General features: G+C 38.0%; 2 protein-coding genes across 6 annotated transcripts; both read right to left on the bottom strand.

The window, feature by feature from the left end:
* Position 1: 1 nt before the first annotated feature.
* On the bottom strand, positions 2-5621 carry LOC5521049 (T-complex protein 1 subunit eta). Its single transcript, XM_032366159.2, has 10 exons — positions 5493-5621; positions 5169-5322; positions 4975-5081; positions 3833-3958; positions 3404-3456; positions 2812-3148; positions 2384-2517; positions 1998-2150; positions 1335-1675; positions 2-499 (listed from the first exon to the last, which is right to left on the bottom strand). Exons 1-10 carry the CDS (start codon positions 5493-5495, stop codon positions 270-272), a joined length of 1638 nt encoding a protein of 545 aa, XP_032222050.1. The 5' UTR covers positions 5496-5621; the 3' UTR covers positions 2-269.
* Positions 5622-8249: 2628 nt separating this feature from the next.
* LOC116604161 (pleckstrin homology domain-containing family A member 2) lies at positions 8250-17939 on the bottom strand. Of its 5 annotated transcripts, none has more exons than XM_048728862.1 (13): positions 17539-17938; positions 17002-17061; positions 16619-16661; positions 16431-16522; positions 15336-15524; positions 14164-14352; positions 13430-13558; positions 12569-12637; positions 12426-12487; positions 12133-12199; positions 11833-11919; positions 10444-10479; positions 8250-9716 (listed from the first exon to the last, which is right to left on the bottom strand). In XM_048728862.1, exons 1-12 carry the CDS (start codon positions 17680-17682, stop codon positions 10474-10476), a joined length of 1137 nt encoding a protein of 378 aa, XP_048584819.1. In that variant the 5' UTR covers positions 17683-17938; the 3' UTR covers positions 8250-9716; positions 10444-10473. The 5 variants fall into 5 exon arrangements, with proteins under 5 accessions (XP_048584819.1, XP_048584818.1, XP_032222069.2 ...); XM_032366179.2 differs by lacking the exon at positions 8250-9716 and adding an exon at positions 9948-10253 and having other exon boundaries at positions 17539-17939; XM_048728861.1 differs by lacking the exon at positions 10444-10479 and having other exon boundaries at positions 17539-17939.
* Positions 17940-18604: the final 665 nt, after the last annotated feature.

Here is an 18604-nt window from a genome sequence, read left to right as displayed (position 1 = left end):
GTTGTTGTTATTTCTTGAGCACTTTATTGAGCATTTCCTTTCCACACTTTGAATATTTCATGATCAAGATCATCAAATATTTCTAAACATCGCCATCAAGTTGATTCACAACCACTGTACAATGTACACTTAGGGAAATATCCTTATGTAGATCAAGATGTGCATTATTTGACTTGTTTAGAACTCTTGTGCGGTCGGTCCACTACACGACTAAATTAGTTGTCATGCTCGATTACCTTTTCTTTGACAGTACTAAATAAGTTCATTTATTATCTTGGCCTGCCACGCCCTCGTCCCATACCACCCGGCATGGCGGGCGGTGGGCCATCACCTCCTGACTTGGGATTCTTGATGGTCTCGTCTACCGAGAGGATAAGACAAGATGCTTCTGTAGCTGCTGTGATGGCATTGATCTTGACCACTGCAGGCTCCCAGACGCATGCCTCAAAATTATCAGCAATGTCTTCTCTGTTGATGTCAACTCCATACCACTGCCCCCCTGCCAAGCAACATAAAGTGTTTCAGTTCATGATTGTGCCTAATGGAGTTTTTTTATTTTAGATTCTTTACAATACTGTAAACAGGCAATCTTTTCTTATTTTATAAAAATTTGTTTGAAGAAGTGGCTAATTGAGGATAAAGAGACATTACGTGCAAGCTGACAGAGCAAAAAATAGCATGAAATTTTCCAATTTTCAGTATATAAGCTCAAGATTCCGCATACGAGGAGTTCCTCTGACAAAAAAGCTTAATTCAAAATTTGAAAGAAATTTAGAAAGTATGAAATTTAGATATATGCAACCAAAGTTGTCTTAATTTCTGATCAGAGCCTGACTTTTCCCTAACGAGGAGAATTCATGCTTTGAACATTTGAAAATTGCACTTCAAGCCTCATATTTCGAAGACGAATCCATAAGAGAAAAACACTTTTTGATATGTTGGTTTACATAACATAAGGAACCTCTATCCCCCCTGGATCTACAAGCTTGCCGAAGTTAACCAGACCTTATTTTGGGAAAACTTGCCATTTTTTTGCTCTGTCATACACACACAAATTTCTGTGTTGTTCCCCTGTTTAGCCATCACTGGAAACATTATCAAGGATCAAAGACGTTTTTGGCCAGGAGGAAAACATCTCCACGCCATTGTATCCCTATTAAACAGCGTATAGTATTATGTGCTTTCTTATTAAGGCTTTATATCACAAGAGTTTAAACGAACACCAGAACCAATTGCATAACATGAATGCACAAATAGGATTAAAGGTAAGGAATAGAATAATAATCAAATTGAAGATTCCACTAAAGTATACATTGGGAAAATATCAAACAAACCTTGGAAATGCTTCTGTCTGAGTTTATTCAGTATATTTGTGGCGTCGAAACCAGCGTTATCACACAGCTGTCTGGGGATAATCTCAAATGCCTTGGCCATGGCACCAATCAAGAGCTGCTCTTTGCCAGCAATTGTGCGTGAGTAGTCCCTCAAGTATTTGCTGAGTTCCATCTCGATGGCTCCGCCTCCAGCAACTACAGCATCATTCTTCATTGCTCTCCTCACAATCATGATGGCATCATGAAGTGAGCGTTCAGTCTCCTCCATAAACTGCTCTGCTCCTCCGCGCATGATAATAGTACAAGTTGTGGACTGTTTGCAGCCACTAAAGAAATTATACCTGTACAGGAAAACAAAGCTACTAGTAAACAAAGCTACTAGAAAACAAAGATACTAGTGAACAAAAGCTACTGGTAAACAAAAGCTACAGTATTATTGAACATAGATACTAGTGAACAAAAGCTACTACTAAACAAAAACTACTAGTAAACAAAGGTGCTCGTAAATAAAAGCTTCAGTAGTAGTGAACAAATATACTAGTGAACTAAAGCTACCAATAAACAACAAGAGTCATTTCACATTTCGTTTTAATCACAGGTCTAATAGATAATATCTTTACTCTATGATTAAGACAATTATTTATTTACTGTTACGCTTTTTACCTTTCTCCACCAACTTGTTTCTCCTCAAAGAGGTCGCACCTGCCAAGGACATCGTCTGTCATACTGTTGACAGAAGTCTGGATGGCACCTCCGCATGCTTTCATGGTGCGCTTCAAGTCTTCTTCCGTTACACGGCCAGCGCAAAACATGTCCCTAAATTAAACATGTAACAGAAATTGTCACAATTATCAGTTACAAATCATGATGCCATGAACATCATATTTCAACTCCAAAAGAACTCCCTTAAATAAACAAGAGCAAACTTGTTTATTTAAGGGAGTGGACAGTGTTCCACTACTGTATTACAGTTAAGACCATGATCACCTCAGATACCACTGTTTCCCCCACATATACATGTAATGAGCTCCCCTATAAATCATGCTTACCGATCAGCAAAGTACTGCGTAGCCACATCACCGATAGGAAGCTTAGAGAGGACGACCTTGGCTCCACTCTTCACCACTTTGTCTAGCTTGTCATACAAGATATCCCACTCGGCATCAACTATGCTCTGATAGTCCTGGATGGAGGTAATATGAAAAGCAACCAATTACACCCCACCTTAGAAAATATTGGCTACAAAAATGTTGTTCTGGTTCTTAAGGTTTGTAAAATATATATTGTGCATAACATTATACAATAAAGCTGTTTTTATTGATTTTGTTAATATGTTGAAATATCCTACTATAATTTCCATATGTTTTAGACAGAAAAAAATCAACATTTAAAAGGTAGACTTATTTCAGGTAAGGGGTACATAGAGCTTTTCAAAGCTTTTTAAAAGTACTGTACTGTAGTTAAATGTGTAACACACCTTCACGTTATCCAAGCGAACTTCTGCATTCTCCTTCTCAGCTTTGAGCTCTAGCTCCACATTCAACAGTGCAATCTTACAATGGTTGTAGGTCTTTGGCTGCATCTCGAAACCAGCATAAGAAAAGGTCTTCTTGAATGCCACCCCCTCAATTAGCATGGAGTCCTCAAGGGCACCCCCTGACACTTTCTTCATACCAATCATGTCGAGTGGCAGCAACTCATCAAGCATCATGACGGCATCGACCACCATTTTGGCAAAGAATTCTTTCTGGGTGGCAATAAGCTTTGAGCTAAGAGCTGTGGCAGCACAACGCTCCAAAAGCTGCCTCATCTCACTGGAAAATTAAAATACCAACTTTGCTTACAATAGTCCAGCTGCAGTCATTGTAATAATATTTTGATCATTAAATTAGCAGAGCCATGATGTTTCAGGTAAAGGACTACAGTTGTTTCTTTAGTTAACCAAGGCCAAACTTCAAGAGTGTTTTCATATAATCCCTCAATTAAACTTCTAATTGCCAAGTTTGCAGTGAGCACATTGGAAAGCTCGATTAAATATCAGTTGACATTGAAGGTATCCAGACACTTACCCAGCATCATTCTTCTTTACATGGACAGCAAGTTCTTTTATCCTCTTGATTGCCTGTGCACGAAACATAAACAGTGTAATTGACTTGCGGACAATAAATAATAATATATTTGTCATAATTATGTAATAATAATAAAATATTTGCACTTGACCCAGTCTTACTGCAGCAATAGCAGACTTGAGATTTACGACAACGGAGCTCAACAATGGCGCACATGTTGTATTTCAAGTAGCATGCACTTAAATATTGCATGTGTGCCTTTGTAGACTCCATGCTGTCATAAATCTTAAGGTTCCTAATATCTCACACTCTCTTGGTGTTATTGGGTAATAGTTAAAAGTATTGAACAATTTGAATATAATTTCTAGTCAATGTTGATTTTAATAAAAAAATTAAAGTAAATAAGAATTTAGCACATGACAGACTTACAAGATTTGCTGCCTTCCGGTAGCTTTTGACAATGATCTGCGGGTGAACACCTTCCTCAACAAACTGCTTGACTTGTTTTAAAAACTCACCAGTCAACAATGTGACAGACGTAGTACCATCACCAACCTATAAAAAAGAGGTTAGCCACATAACACCACATAACATATTGTTAGGCCTGCTGTCTACTGCTTGTATAAAACGTGAACCCGCACTATAAAAGGAGCATGCCCAGGACAGCGACACCTTCAGTTTTCGCTCAGCCGTCGAGCTGTCAAGACGTATCAGATTTTCTTATCACAATCGAATATATATGGTTCCATATAAACTAGAAAAAGTAGAAAGAAACAGTTAAGGAAAGTTAAGAAAGATTGGGAAGTTATTTGGGTTTTAAAGGACGCATTCAGAGTTTTATTATGAAATTTTGTGTCTATCGCTCTGCCTAACGGTTAGTTCGCCATGTTGGTTCTGATCTCAAACGTCTCGAGGTGTGTAAAGGGACGTCCCTATCCCTTTTATAGCGCGGTTTCATGTTTAAGTCCATGGTTATGTTAGTTTTAGTCACCTCATGTATTTCAGTTTCACTGGGTGTGAAAACATTAGTTACACTGGTTACCGTTATAAAAAAAATTCCAAAGGCATCACATCGTCTCATGTTAAACTGTTGTAGTAATAATGTTTCATGAGGGTGAGCGTTCTATTTAGCAAAAATAAGCTTTCAGTCATTAGAGCGAAAGCTTTTAATTTTGCTCGCACTAGCTTTCTTTTTTTATTTCGTAAAACAGGGAGCTTAGTTTTATTTTCGTATGAACTGTCACATATAATTGAAGCTCAGCATTGCTGCTGTCCAACTGAATCATTTTTTACAGTAATTTGAAGCCTTTTCATAGATTGTGTAAAAAAAACCAATATATTGACATTCCTATTCTCTACCTTAGCCCCTTTGGCAGAGTAGCTAATGCATAGAATAAAGCTTTAAAGTAATAAATAAACTAAGAAATATAGGGCACCATCTTGGGTAATTTTAAATATCAACTACTTTTTGCAATGGCAGTGAGAAACATATAAGCTTAGTACAAAACCATAAAGAGTGAGACTTTATTGAAGATTCCGAGGTATAGTACAAAACTTCTTGCTATCCCTACCTCTGCATCTTGAGATTTAGCAATATCAACCAAAGTCTTCGCAGCAGGGTGAACTATATCAAGTAAGTTGATAATAGTTGCTCCATCATTAGATATCGTGGCTTTTCCTGTGAGAAACAGAAGAAAACCGGGTAGCTATAGGCATCACGTGTAAAGACAACTGTCAAACAGTGCAACACACCCAAAACACACACCTCGGCCATCTACGATGAGTTTATCCATCCCTCTAGGTCCGAGGGTTGTACGGACCGCATCTGCGATGAATTGGCAAGCATCTATATTGCTAATAAGTTGAGGGATGCCTTGAGATGCATCTGTGCCCTCTTTAAGCAAAATTATACCCGGTTGCTACGAGGAGAGAAAATTGATGTGTTAAAATCACACAATAATATGACAAATATGGGAACCATTCCTAAAGTCAGTTGTCGGAAATATAGTTAAGTATCTGAGCAATCTATTATGGCAGCTATTTCCTCTATGGGAAAAAGGATGGAAACAGATTTTCTCAACAAACTCACCATCTTTGCTGTTTGATATCTCGAGACCTTCCTGACAGCTGCGCAGAAGAATAGCAATCAGGACGTACAACACGCATTCAATTAGAAGGAAAACCGCAGAGTAAAACAGAGGGCGCCATATCTTAGCTTTAGTCACAAGGGGGGGAGGGCACTGGCTCAGACATGCCAAAGGAGCGGCGGAGCTGGCCAGAAGAAAAGTTTATTTCGAGCCCATTTACGGGAGGTGTAAATAATATTTTATAGTGGGGTCTGGGGGCATACCCACTGTGAAAATTTTGCAATTTTCAAATAAATAAAATGCTAATTATTGTTAAAACCTAAATAGAATAAAGCACCATTAGCCCCATCCAAACAGAAATCTTATTTAGACATCTTTTCATACCACCAATCTGAAAAGTTATTAGGGGGGGGGACTCTAACATAAATCGAAATTCGTAAATTCAGTGATGGAAGTTAATAAAACCAAAACTCAAAAGATAAAAATAGCGAGGCATAAACATTTAATATTATTTGTATTATTATATTAAGAATTGTTGTTAATGAATTTTGGTCAGCGGCTATACCTTTGTATAGCCAATATATCCCACACGAGTGTTTGTCATGTTTTTGCCTCGCAAACGAAGCTCAGCATCTACAGCAAAAAATAGTTCATTATTTGTTTATTAGGATTGGAATAGCATAAACTTTTTTTTCCTATTTCGAACTTATTTTTAATGGCCATCAGAATAATAAAGCCTCAAAATGTAGAGACTTTAGAATAAAGTATATGTACAAAGTTCATTGATAATTAACTAGCAAAATCATAAAAATCGTAATTGAGTAAGGAGCAACTAGAGTGGTGTGGATTACTAAACAGTTTCTTCACTGCCTAACCTGCCCCTTAGAACCGATGACCTAACAAGCTACACATTTTTCTCAACAGGTGAAATACGACCTATAACCTCCCACATAACCTGCAATACTAAAAACGTGATTTATATGATTCAATGTAACCGCTGTTACAATCTCGATCTCGCAATCTCGATCCATACCAACTCACGCCGCTGAACACTTTCTAAAACCTAACCACTCCGCTTCTGACATAGAGCTCATACCTATTGAAAAAATAACAAACACTCGCGACCTCATCTGCAAAGCAAGAGAAGCCACACTGATAGCTCGCGCTGGCACTCTTGAACCCGGTGGCCTCAACCGGCGTGAAGAAACCGTTTAGCTGTTTAGTAATCCACACCACCCTAGTTACTCCTTACTAAATCACTATTTTTATCTTTTGTTTAGTTAATTATCAATTAACTTTGTACATATACTCGCTGTAACATGCCACAGTAACTCATTTATAACCTGAAGAAGGCGGGTATTGGCCTGCCAAAATATCGTTCTAAAAACATAAATCTGCGTTGTTGTCGACTTATGTTTTATAAAAAAACAAGGCCTTTCCCTCTGTATCGAAATTTGAGGCCCTCCCCCAAATCGACGCTCAAAAAATCGCAACCCTGCCCTCCAAACATAGCAGCCCTCCCCCCGATAATAAATACGCTTTTTTTGTTCGGGGGTGGGGCCTTCGGGCCTTAATTTTGGGTCGCCTTTTTGTTCTGGGTCACCATTTGTGTGCTTCAGATTGGGGGAGGACCGAAATTTCCCTCCCCCACCGATAAATAACGACCTTTCTCTAAGGCCGTTCATTTCATGTACCGTTCCAAATATGCATATATTTAAAAAAAGGTTGCATTCGGAGAACTAGTATCATAAGAGTATCATAACCCGCAGTGATTCATGGGTATAAAATAAATAAGCAAATAAGCGTAACTAAACTACAAATCCAGGTTTCAACAGCTGTAGAATTCTTGTTTATATTTTCATGAACATTCACATAGCTTCCAGATGCAAGGATTCAGCCGTTACGCGGGTTACGACACAGATTCTCGGGTGCATATTCGAAATAGGCGTAAAACACTCAAATGCCGGATGTTGGAACATTCGAATTTGAGCATTTGCATGTATTTGCATTTAGAACGGCACACGAAAAGAGCGGCATCTAAACTAAGCCTAAGTCTAGATAAGAAGCATTCCCCCTTTGGTTTGACGTTTCCCCCTTATTCTAAGGATGTTATATAAATATGGACCTTTTGGTACATATAGAAGAAGCATATACTCACCCCCCCTCCCCCCAAAAAATGAATATAGACTAAAAAGAGTTTTATTTGCAATGATATAAATACGTCTACATCAGAAGCCAATGACACCTGCTACAATTCATGTAGTAAACCCGCGGACTTTTACGCTTATTGTGTTACATACACCCTCTATTTTTTATAAAAAAAACCTTTATTATTAGAATGTCCAGCTTGGGAATTCAATTTTTAAGAACATTTCGATCAGGCCCATAGCCAGGGGGGGGGGGGGGGGGGGGGGTTCGGCTTGAAGGTCCGCTTATAGCAAACAAACATATATAACGTTTGACTGAAAATATACCGTGCACATCAATGTCTCAATCTTTTTATAATAATTATCTTTATAATAATTATCTTTATTATTATCGCTATATGTTGAAAAGTACCCTATTAATAACATTTTAAATACAAGATTGATTGCCTAAATGTAATAAGGCGAGGAGAGGGGTATACCGGAAATTTGGTCCGCTGAAATGGAAAAACGAACTACCCCGCTCAAAATCCTGGCTACGGGCCTGTCGATGCTCAGATTGTAGCAAAATATTGTTTTGTTAGCGAGAAGTGTTCTATAGTGCGCAGAATCAAATTGTGTTCATAACCTTTAATATTATATTTATATTGACAACTTGTGTAATTCTCTTCTAATACTTCATTGGGTTTTCCAATCCTTAAGAACATTATCAGCCTTAAAATACTTATAAAAAAAGTGTGACTTCAGACGACAACATTCAAACCAACAAAAAATAGAAACCAGGACTACACGATATACACAGCGATAAGTTTTGTTTTTGTTAAATATGAAGAAAACTACGTTATAAAGCAGTAGACAATTTATCAAACTTGCGAACGAAGTTTACTAGCGACGGTCCTGATTTCGGGTTATAGCAGTTATAGCTGGACTGAGTGCGAAAGCTACAAAATCCGAGGAAAACATAAGTCTTGGTGTAACTATTCCTACTTAAAAGACAAATTTATCAAATTGTCTTTCGCATTTTTAAGAGAAACAAGAAAACATTAACCTTACTCGTATTCTTCTTGTAGCAAACAAAAGTTACTTATCGATGGACTAATTTCCAGGCGTAGATAGCACGGGGGCAGTGAGCGTAGCTGCCCCTTTAGTACAGCAGGAATTTACTAGAGACATGTGAAAACATAGCGTCTGCTCACGAAGCAAACTAAAAAAATATCCGAGGCTTGCACTCTTAACGACGTTTACTCAGCAACGGTCCTGGTTTTGGGTTATAGCAATTATAGCTGGACTGAGTGCAAAAGCTGCAAAATCCGAGGAAAACATATGTCCTGGTGTAACCATTAAAAGACAAATACAAAAACAAAAGAAATTGTTTAAAAAAATTCTAACACTAGAACATAGTATCAACAAAATTCACAAGTGTTAAATAAAACCCCTACCAAATGTTTCTTTTTTAAAACTAGATATACTAACTAATGGATAATAAAACTATCCGTTGAACATCTTTGCTCAATACATTGGCACTTTACTTTGACTAAAGATGCGCGAGCATTTGGCTTTTCTCACACAGACACAAATACCTAAGAGATGGGTAGGGAGATGGGTAGGGATTTTCATCTTAGAGGGATGTTCTATATGGCATCTTAAAGCGACACTGCCACCAGTTTATTTCCGGAGGGCCGACGAAAACTTCTACCGACCAGAGACAAAAAAATCTATTAGAATCCACGCTATTTAATAGGCCATCCGCTCTAAATTATCAGCCACATCCTCAAAGAAATTTCAGATACACTTACTGCTTTTACGATTTTGAAATATTTTTCCCGCTGTCCGTTGAAAATAATCGAGATTTTTACGTAATCGACCGGAAGTCGACTAGTGTTAACGCCGCTTAAACATATCAATTTCCTTTGGCACACCAAGGGGGGTGGGTTGGGGGGAGTGGTGAACCCCCCAAGCCCTCCCCTAGATCCGTTACTGATGAGGACCACATGACAAGATAATTCAGCTACATCAGACGGTGCTGGTTACGTAGTATGATAGACTGGTTGACTCTGGTGACATGTCCCTTTGAACTGAGTCCTGTAGAAGGGGAACATAAAGACGATGGAAATATCAGTCAACTGCAGGGGCCGCTTAGAGTAAGGAGGGGGAGGGAGGGAAAGGGCTGAAGCCGACTTTAGGACATAGCTTCTCATGAAAGCTAAGGGCTAGAGTCCGGCAAACGTCGGACCTCTAATTTACCATTTAAAAACAATAAAATAGATTGCAGACTTCTCGCTCACTTCTCGATAGGCATGAATAGACGCCTCATTTGCTGTTTATCAATATTGTTTAATACTCTTAAGTGAGACGAAAAAAAGCACTTCTTGTCTAGGAAAAGAAATACACTCGGTTGAAATCAATGTGGTGGGCAAGGTTGTTATGAAAACAAAGGCAAGTGATCCTTTTTTGTCCACTTCAAGCTGACATTATCTCATTCCTGACTGTGCTATATGAAAAGAAACAACTAGATAAACACATCCCATAGTGCTGTATTCTTAGCAGGGTCATCACAACCTGTTGTGCCTCGTTTTCTGAAAATGGGTCTTCAGGGGTTGGGAGAGTGTGGTGGTGTACCTGTTATAATTGTGCGTTAGAAGGGAAATAAGAAATAATTATTCATTAACTAATTCTTTGAGTACAATGTTCAGGGTATATTTGAGGGCAGCAACTGAATATATAAAGACGCGACATAAGTTTTAAGTTTTTTTTTTCAACCAATTCTAACACATATTTTAATATTAATACTTATTTATTTGATACTTACAGCTAGGCATATGACTGAGTAAGAGTGTGGTCAAAGCTGTTGGTTAATAAATGCATGGAAAAGTTAGTATTAGTAAATCGAGGAGTTCAAAATGTCCTTGGGTAAAATAACTCGTACATAGGTTTACATGCATGTCCACAATGTAAAAAAAATGTCAATTAACATCATGCGTTAAATTCATTAGCATATTAGAGTCAATTGTTAGTTGATTGATTATTGTTATTTATTGACACTTCACAATTACTAATATAGTTGAGTTCATTTTTAACACACTTGGATCAATGACACTTGGATCAAATCAAGGCGGCACCACTCAAAAAATGCCCCAAAGACATCACCAAGGAGTATCTTATTCTGCTTAATTTTCGCGCGATTAATTTTCACGATAAAAAAAAAACAAATTACATCACACGAAATTTAATGGATATCCAAAAATGATATGTTGAGATCTCCAAGTGAGGACATGTAACAATACTCGATAATGTTGGCTCGAGAGAATAATACACTTTTACAACAATAAGACTGACTTTTAAGGCAATTCAGCTACCGCTAAGGGACAGCGTTTTGTTTTAATGCCGTTAATGATCTAATAAATGCCCCCTATCGAAAGAACGCCTTCTATCTAGTGAACCCCCCCCCCTCCTCCTTATCTTAAAAGTTTGTATTGAACACCCTTTCTAACAGACGCCCCTCTCTATAAAACACTCCCCTCCCCCCACGTTTCATCCCTGTCAGCTTGAAAACAAACAACATGAGACTTTCCGTAATATTTAATTGCCTTCTTGCTTAATCTGCTTGGCTTCTACTGAGACTTGCTCAATGTCAAGAAATGCTTGCTACACAGACTATAATATAACGTGATCCTAATTGAAATCAGCACCCCAATGCACTTGGGTTTGTTATATTGTTATATTTGATAAAGAACTCCTTCTACCTATTGAACACCCCCCCCCCCCCCCCCGCCCCTCCTGGGGCCATCGAAATTTAATAAATGCCCCCGGCGTTTATTAGATCATTTACGGTATATTAGCTTTGTTTCATTTGTTGGTAATTTTATTGTAAAAACGATAAAATAGTTACTCGACTTCAATTTCCTGAATTTCAATTGACTTTTTCTCCACAATCGCGAAATTACAATAAATACTTGTGAAATGTGCAAAGACAATTTTCGCTAAATTCACGCGAAAATAAAGAGAAGAATAAGGAACTTCTTTGTTCTTGCCAGCTTTACAATGATAATTGTGATCTTTAATTGAAAATTTACGTAAAATGCGGACCAAACTGTTTTGTGATCATGGGCATTTTTGTGTGATGCAGCACAAATTACGATCATCGCAAGCCCCACACAGTAATCATGCTCAGATGACACCTTAAGTGCAGATTACTTACAGGGCCACTTGCGGTTCTGCCACGTATTGATTTTATTGCTGAATGTAAAGCTTTTATCCAACTTTGCATATCTGCATCTGTGTATGCCTAACAAGAGAGAGAAATGTCGCTGAATTATTAGCAGTTATCAAACTTTCTATGTCTGCCTCTGTGTATGGCTAAGAAAATGGGCGACAAACATGACATGTATTTATTTTTTCATGTCTTGCTACGTGAACACCTAGGTAGAAAGCATGAAATGAAACAAAACAATCAAAAAACAAAAGAATACAAGTTGTACTTTAGAAGAAATTGCAGTACCTGTAGATAAAATGTCCTGTGTGGTGTAACAACCTCAAACATGTGTTCTTTTGTACCACCATCAACTCTAGATTGTACATACACACAAAAACAAAGGTTGATTGATTTTAGAATACAATTTTGTTGTGTGCTTTGAATAACCAGGTGGGGATCAAGAAATTCGAAAAAGAGGAGGCCAAAGCAAGGGTTTCAAGAAAAGAGAGGCCAGATTCATTGGCGCTCAGCTCACTCCTAGATCTGCTACTTATAACAGAATTACACAATTTCTGATTCACATACTTTACAGCTCTTACATTTTACTAACACGTGCTTCACTGATGTCAACAGTGGGGATTGTTCGAATGGGATCTCTGTCCTGTAAAAAAGGTGTAAAATGAGAGAAACATCACAACAAGCATTCATTAAATTTCCAGATACTAATCCTAGATGGTCTTACCGTGTCTTTTTCGTAGTAGCTGAATTTTACTAAATCAAGTTTGAAGTATCTTTTCTTCCAGTTTTTTACCTGAAAACATACAAAATCCTTTTAACTTCATTTTGCATGAATACAATGAAATCTTTAAATATCCTAACTTATGTTCTACTGAAATATTTCTTACACTTCTGCATTTTTAAATGGGTTGCACTATCAATATGAACATTCAGTTCTTTAGAAGTAGGACATAAAGATAGACATTCATGACTTGTTTTTGTGATCATTACAATACATACTTTGACCCATTAAAAAGAAAACAGACAAAAGCACACCTCCCCCCCATAGGAGGGCCAGTGCCCCCCATCCCCACCCCCGATTTTTTCTAAAATTATACGAAATGACCAGTAGGGTTTTCTTAATGTCTAATTTTTTCCCTACTAGAATTATAATGTCCACCACAGCCAATGCTAGTTTGATTTTCTACAGCCTGTCAAAGTGGGACCTTCAAAACAAAAATTGTTATGATCCCATAGCTCCCACTTTGTTGACATGGTGGAGGTGATGGCGTTAAGAATATGTTAAGGTATAAATCAACACAAGGATGAAAAGGTATGTTAAATACCTCTGTGACACAGAGTGGTTGTGCTAACATTGGAGCAAAAAAGCCATAACATTTTTTCTCCTTTTTTTGCTCCGAGGAATGGCTTACACTTGAAACATCATCGCAACTACTCTGTTTCGCACAGACTTTTAACATACCTTTTCAACCTTGTGTTAATTTATACCTTGTCTACACCACACCTACGTTGACCATCTAGTTTTTCTACAGCTTGTCTGTAGTCTTTCTAGTTTTACCATACTGTTAAGGATATGGTTACCTACCACAGCTCCCTTTTTCACTAAGTAGCCATCTTTAATAACTTTGATACCACGAGTGCCAGCTACACTTTCAGAGAAGGAACTCCCTTGACTATCAAGAGATGCTTGGCTCTCGGTGTCTGAATCCGCCTTCTGCAAAACAATCATGTCTCACAATAGTAGGAAAACAGAGAAATGAAACAATACCCCCTCAAAATTTTCTATGCACACTGTCTGTATTTTTCTTATACACAGTCCTCCCCTACTTCCAACAACACCAGAATTTTCTGTCTTTTGTCTACAACTGTATCAAGAGAAAACAATGATAAGTGGCTAGTGTCCCTTTCACATAGCCGCTGTAAATGCAAAATCATGCTACAATCCCACCAAAACCCATTCACCAATTAAGCTACACCTTCACAAAATCCCATGACTAGGAATCATGTATGCCACACAAATAATGCTCCCCCCTGCCAATGTTGAGGGCCGATCATTAGTATGTGGTGGCGGAGTTCCAGGCCTAAGTGAACAACATTGGATCGAGGGGGATGTGGGGAATAGACGTGGCTGACAAAAGGTTAACCGGTATGCACCCATAGACGCAAAAGAGGGTATCGATTTATGAAATGGGTTAAAAGTTTTTGCGTGGGTTGTAGGTTTAACGTGGGGTAGGGGATGGGGGCGGGGCCATTTTCATTCTTTTTTGAAGAAGCAGCCACAACCCCCTGCCGCCTTCTCCACCACTGCTTGTAACTCACCATGACAACAGGTTTTCTTATGACTACTCCGCCAACAATATTTGTCTCGTAGCTGATATGTTCCATCGGTTTATCCTTTCCATTAGTGACCTCTTCAGTGTCAGTAGGGATGGGCTGTGGATCCTCAGGTGGTGGATTATCAATTTGCTTGGAAATGGATCCCTTCTGTTGCCTTCTTGTTGGGTCAACCTTAAAAACAGCAGCGAAGTAATAAGTCCATGGAGCAATATAGCCCACTCCACAGCCATCCCCAAGGGTAGGAGGAACAGGGCATGATAAACTGATAATATTATAATATTATAGAACCACAAAAACTCTGTGCTTTGTTTTGTAACACAATTTCTTTGTTTTCTTGGAAAACCCAGTAAAATATCTGGGCTGCTACACAATGGGGCACAACAAGTTGCTGGCTTGCTGTCTGAAACTTGCGCTGGCACATGCAAAGCCAATGCTATGTATGCTAGTATAAATCTACTCACATACTATCACGAATCTTGCAATTTGATTGGCTCCTGTACTCACTATCTATTGAGCCATAGATAGCGAGTAGCGAAAAAGCTGCAAAAAGCCACTTGAAGTGAAAGAGACAAAAAAACCTTGATTCAAACTCGAGAAATTTGGTTCCTTATCTTTTCTAGCAAATGTATTCTCCATCCTTACAAAAGGACACTCAAAGTAACGAAGACTGCAGGGTTTTGAAGCTAAAGTTTTCAATTTTTGTTTTATCTACATGTGCTGCAAACACCGGTTGCATGCGCTCGCGTACGCACTAGAAAACACGCCATTGCAAACGAGAGCACTCTGTTTTGATTTTGTAAAATACTTTTTTTGTTGTGTTATATTATTTATTACTGAGAGTTATAAGAATCGCCATTTATATGAGGTAGTATGTGAGTGGATTTATACTAAAACAATTAGACTACTCGTTCTTGTTTTCCATGAGTCAAATAGTCAAATCGGCACTACATGCCTCGTTGACTATCTATTAACTCATAGAAAACTCTAACTTGTAGTCTAAAAAGAGGGTATCGATTTATGAAATGGGTCAACAGTTTTGGCGGGGGTTTTAGGTTTAACGTGGGGTAGGGGATGGGGGCGGGGCCATTTTCATTCTTTTTTGAAGAAGCAGCTACAACCCCCTGCCGCCTTCTCCACCACTGCTTGTAACTCACCATGACAACAGGTTTTCTTATGACTACTCCGCCAACAATCTTTGTCTCGTAGCTGATATGTTCCATCGGTTTATCCTTTCCATTAGTGACCTCTTCAGTGTCAGTAGGGATGGGCTGTGGATCCTCAGGTGGTGGATTATCAATTTGCTTGGAAATGGATCCCTTCTGTTGCCTTCTTGTTGGGTCAACCTTAAAAACAGCAGCGAAGTAATAAGTCCATAGAGCAATATAGCCCACTCCACAGCCATCCCCAAGGGTAGTAGGAACAGGGCATGATAAACTAAGACTGATAATATTATAATATTATAGAACCACAAAAACTCTGTGCTTTGTTTTGTAACACAATTTCTTTGTTTTCTTGGAAAACCCAGTAAAATATCTGGGCTGCTACACAATGGGGCACAACAAGTTGCTGGCTTGCTGTCTGAAACTTGCGCTGGCACATGCAAAGCCAATGCTATGTATGCTAGTATAAATCTACTCACATACTATCACGAATCTTGCAATTTGATTGGCTCCTGTACTCACTATCTATTGAGCCATAGATAGCGAGTAGCGAAAAAGCTGGCGAAAAGCCACTTGAAGCGAAAGAGACAAAAAACCTTGATTCAAATTCGAGAAATTTGGTTATCTATCTTTTCTAGCAAATGTATTTTCCATTCTTACAAAAGGACACTCAAAGTAACGAAGACTGCAGGGTTTTGAAGCTAAAGTTTTCAATTTTCGTTTTATCTACACGTGCTGCAAACACCGGTTGCATGCGCTCGCGTACGCACTAGAAAACACGCCATTGCAAACGAGAGCACTCTGTTTTGATTTTGTAAAATACTTTTTTCGTTGTGTTATATTATTTATTACATAAGAATCGCCATTTATATGAGGTAGTATGTGAGTGGATTTATACTAAAACAATTAGACTACTCGTTCTTGTTTTCCATGAGTCAAATAGTCAAATCGGTGCTACATGCCTCGTTGACTATCTATTGACTCATAGAAAACTCAAACTTGTAGTCTAATTGTTAAATTAGACTACAAGTGGCTACATAACAAGAACAGAATTTTTGAAAAACAAAGACAATAGCCCTGATAGCATACCGCCACTCTTCTCAGGTTTGTCACCCACTCTTGCATTTCTTTTTCCTTTTCAGATTTTAGGAAATACTTCTTAGCATCAAACATCTGAATTTCTTGGGGGTGAAGCAAAATAAGCATTATACTGGTTACCATTAAAATGAAAAAAGACTATCTAATAAGGGTATGACCTTATATAATAAGGTACCTACCAAAACAGTAGCCATTTTCTGGAGAGTAGGGTCTCTCTTCAATCTAAGAGTAGAACAGAATTCAAAACTGGCATTAAAGTTTTTGCACAAAATTACATGTAATACATGTAATTTAAGTAATGTTTACGTCATTGTATGTAACCATTGGATTGTTTTCATTTTACTTATATTTTAGGCTGTTGTTGTTCAGTGTATAGACACACCCTGATTTTAAAGGCACTTCCAGTTATGTATCTTTTACACATGAAATGGATAAATATGGTACAATCCAGACCACACCCTAAACCCACCCCCATGCTATTAACTATTTCTGGATTATCTCCCAATGAAGCATTATACCGACAAGGAATAATTTAAAGAGGCCTTCGCCTAAAGACAATCACCTTCGTAATAAATCGAAGCTTAATTTCTCCTTCAGGCATGTTCCACAACTTTTCATTTGGCTGTTGTAAGGAAAAAGAGAAATAAATATTTCATTTAAAAACCTGTAGCGATTTAATATAACTTCAATATGAAATATAATAATATTCTGACATCCACATACATTAGTATAGCACCTCAATAAAGCAGTCAGCCCCTATTACTGTAACTGTTACATTAAGTGGCCAGAAAATATTGTTAATAAATCTTAAAGGTACCAAGAGAAAGGAGTTTATTTATTTAATAATCAAATTAACTAAGTATTTATTCACCCTACAAGCAAGAATTAGCTCAACTACTAAAAGATTAACAAAATGGCAATGATATTGTGCCGACGAAATTAAACAATGCAATATCACAAACACGCTTGCTGATAGTTCACAAGTTAACACTCGAGCAAGTCGAATTCGGCTCTTGTAGAATTCTGATGAAAGAATTTGTGATCCCCGGAAGCCGGAAATAAGTTAAGACATGTTTTTACTAAAAGACAACAAACTCACCGGGCAATAGACGTACGTGTGGTGAAAGTATCTGAGCAAACACTGTTCCTCATCTAGAATAAACAGTTTATTCTTCCAATCTTCATTTTGATCTTTCAGATACAGGGACCCGAGAAGGCGCGAGTATTCATCTCGGTGAAGCATACTTATCTGTTGTTTTGATGGCTGAAGTCAAGCAACTTGTTGCACGCTTTGTGTACAAACTCTACATGTGTGCAGCGTTTTTGCTGGTAATGGTAAAGTAATAGTCAAAGTAACGGTGAGTAGCACTATGACTGCTGATTTGAGTGCAGGAAGCAAGGAATTGAACGACGCAAATCAAAGGCGGCCCTTGGGTAGGAAGCTGACCAAGCTGAAAGTGAGAACCTAATCAGCAGAACAGGAACCATGGTCAGCGGTAGCGCAAAACATCCAACGTGACTTTTGGGAGGCGGGGTGGGGCAGGCAGTCGCAAAGGGAGAAGGGAAGGTTTTGGTTGGACATGATTTGTTGTTGTTTAGCATGGGGCATTGTTTCAACTGGCCATTCGACATCGCGCTCTCTCCCTCGCTCCTTTCTCTTCCCCTCGCGTTCACCATCTCTTTCCATATCTCTATCGCTGAATTGCATTCCACCCAGAAATTATGCACGCGCACATTGATTGCAGAGTTGACACTAAGGTGCAGGATTGCGGATTATCAAAATATCATGATTGTTTATCATTTATTTGATAATTGATAATTTGGTATTTCAATGATTTTTGGGTGATAATAGTATGAAATTCTCTTGAAAAAATTTTAAGTGAAATATCAATGTGAAATATCAAAATGTCATTATCAATTGGATTGTCATGGTAGTTGGCCCCCCAAAAAGGAATTTCAAATTTAAAATTATCACTATCATTCTCATTAATAAGAGAAGCAGGTAGATTGAAAAATCTAAATATCACTATCAATAAATAGAAATTAGCCGGATATAAAGTGATATTCCAAAATAGCAAGTTATCATGGTATCAATATCATATCATTTTATTATTATTATTATTATTATTATCAATGTTGAACAAAATAACATAAACAGTAAGCGA

This window comes from Nematostella vectensis, chromosome 6 (genome assembly GCF_932526225.1).
Source record: "Nematostella vectensis chromosome 6, jaNemVect1.1, whole genome shotgun sequence".
NCBI lineage: Eukaryota > Metazoa > Cnidaria > Anthozoa > Actiniaria > Edwardsiidae > Nematostella > Nematostella vectensis.
This window is presented reverse-complemented; position numbering and strand designations above follow the sequence as displayed.